Source organism: Leptonychotes weddellii, chromosome 9 (assembly GCF_054177405.1).
Source record: "Leptonychotes weddellii isolate Sample4059 chromosome 9, ASM5417740v2, whole genome shotgun sequence".
Classification (NCBI taxonomy): domain Eukaryota; kingdom Metazoa; phylum Chordata; class Mammalia; order Carnivora; family Phocidae; genus Leptonychotes; species Leptonychotes weddellii.
This window is the reverse complement of record NC_138377.1, coordinates 96,083,905-96,084,639: the sequence shown is the minus strand read 5'-3', so window position 1 is coordinate 96,084,639 and position 735 is coordinate 96,083,905. Positions and strand designations below refer to the sequence as shown.

The 735-nt window shown below is 79.3% G+C and overlaps 1 protein-coding gene across 5 annotated transcripts in view; it reads left to right on the top strand.

The window, feature by feature from the left end:
• Window positions 1-363: 363 nt before the first annotated feature.
• Window positions 364-735, top strand: part of CLN6 (CLN6 transmembrane ER protein) — a 20,556-nt gene continuing 20,184 nt past the window's right edge. The window contains exon 1 of one of the 5 annotated variants that reach the window (XM_081831312.1): window positions 364-571. In XM_081831312.1, coding sequence (XP_081687438.1) covers window positions 486-571 — 86 coding nt within the window. In that variant the 5' untranslated portion in view covers window positions 364-485. The remainder of the gene's footprint in view (window positions 572-735) is intronic. The other 4 variants (XM_081831308.1, XM_081831309.1, XM_081831310.1 and 1 more) reach the window with 4 other exon arrangements.

Genomic DNA, 735 nt, shown 5'->3' with positions numbered 1-735 from the left:
AAGGGAAATCCAGCCTCGCCTCCTCCCCAGGGGAGCATCTGGAACAGGTGAGTCTTACCCCAGGTCCCTACCCCCCCAACACCCGTATCCGGTGTTGCCTAGGCCAAGCTTCCCGCCCGGACGTCGCCGGCGACCCCAGCAACGCCCAGCCCCCACTGGGCCACACGCGTTGCGTGCGCAGGCCCGTGCCCCGCTCCACGCCGCGGACGCCACCACCGTCGCGTCCCTCCGTCCCCGGGCCCGGCGCGCCCCGCCTCCCCCGCTCCGTCCGTCCCTCCCCGCGTCCCTCCCCGCGTCCCTCCCCTTCCTCCCCGCCCGCCCCCGGCCCCGCCCCCGGCCCCGCCCCCCGGGCTGAGAGCTCTCACGCCCCCGCCCGCCCCGTGCCCGGTGGCCGCTCTTGCCGCCGCTCCGCCGCCGCCGGGCCAGCAGAGTCCTTCCCCAGCTTGGAAAGCAGGGCCAAGGCGCCGGCCGCCGGCAGGGCAGCCATGGAGGCAGCGGCGCGGAGGCGGCAGCATCCGGGAGCGGCGGGCGGCGCGAGCGCGCAGCCGGGCGCCTCCTTCCTGCAGGCCAGGTGGGCACGCGCCGGCGCGGGGAGCGAGGCCGCGGCCCCCACGTGATGCGGGGCGGGCGGCGGGGGCCCGGCTGGAGGCGCCCGGGGTGGGCCGGGGGCTGCGGCCGGAGTCAGTCTCCCCTGCGCTGCCCTCGCTGCGCCCTGGCGCCTGGGCCCCGTCTCCA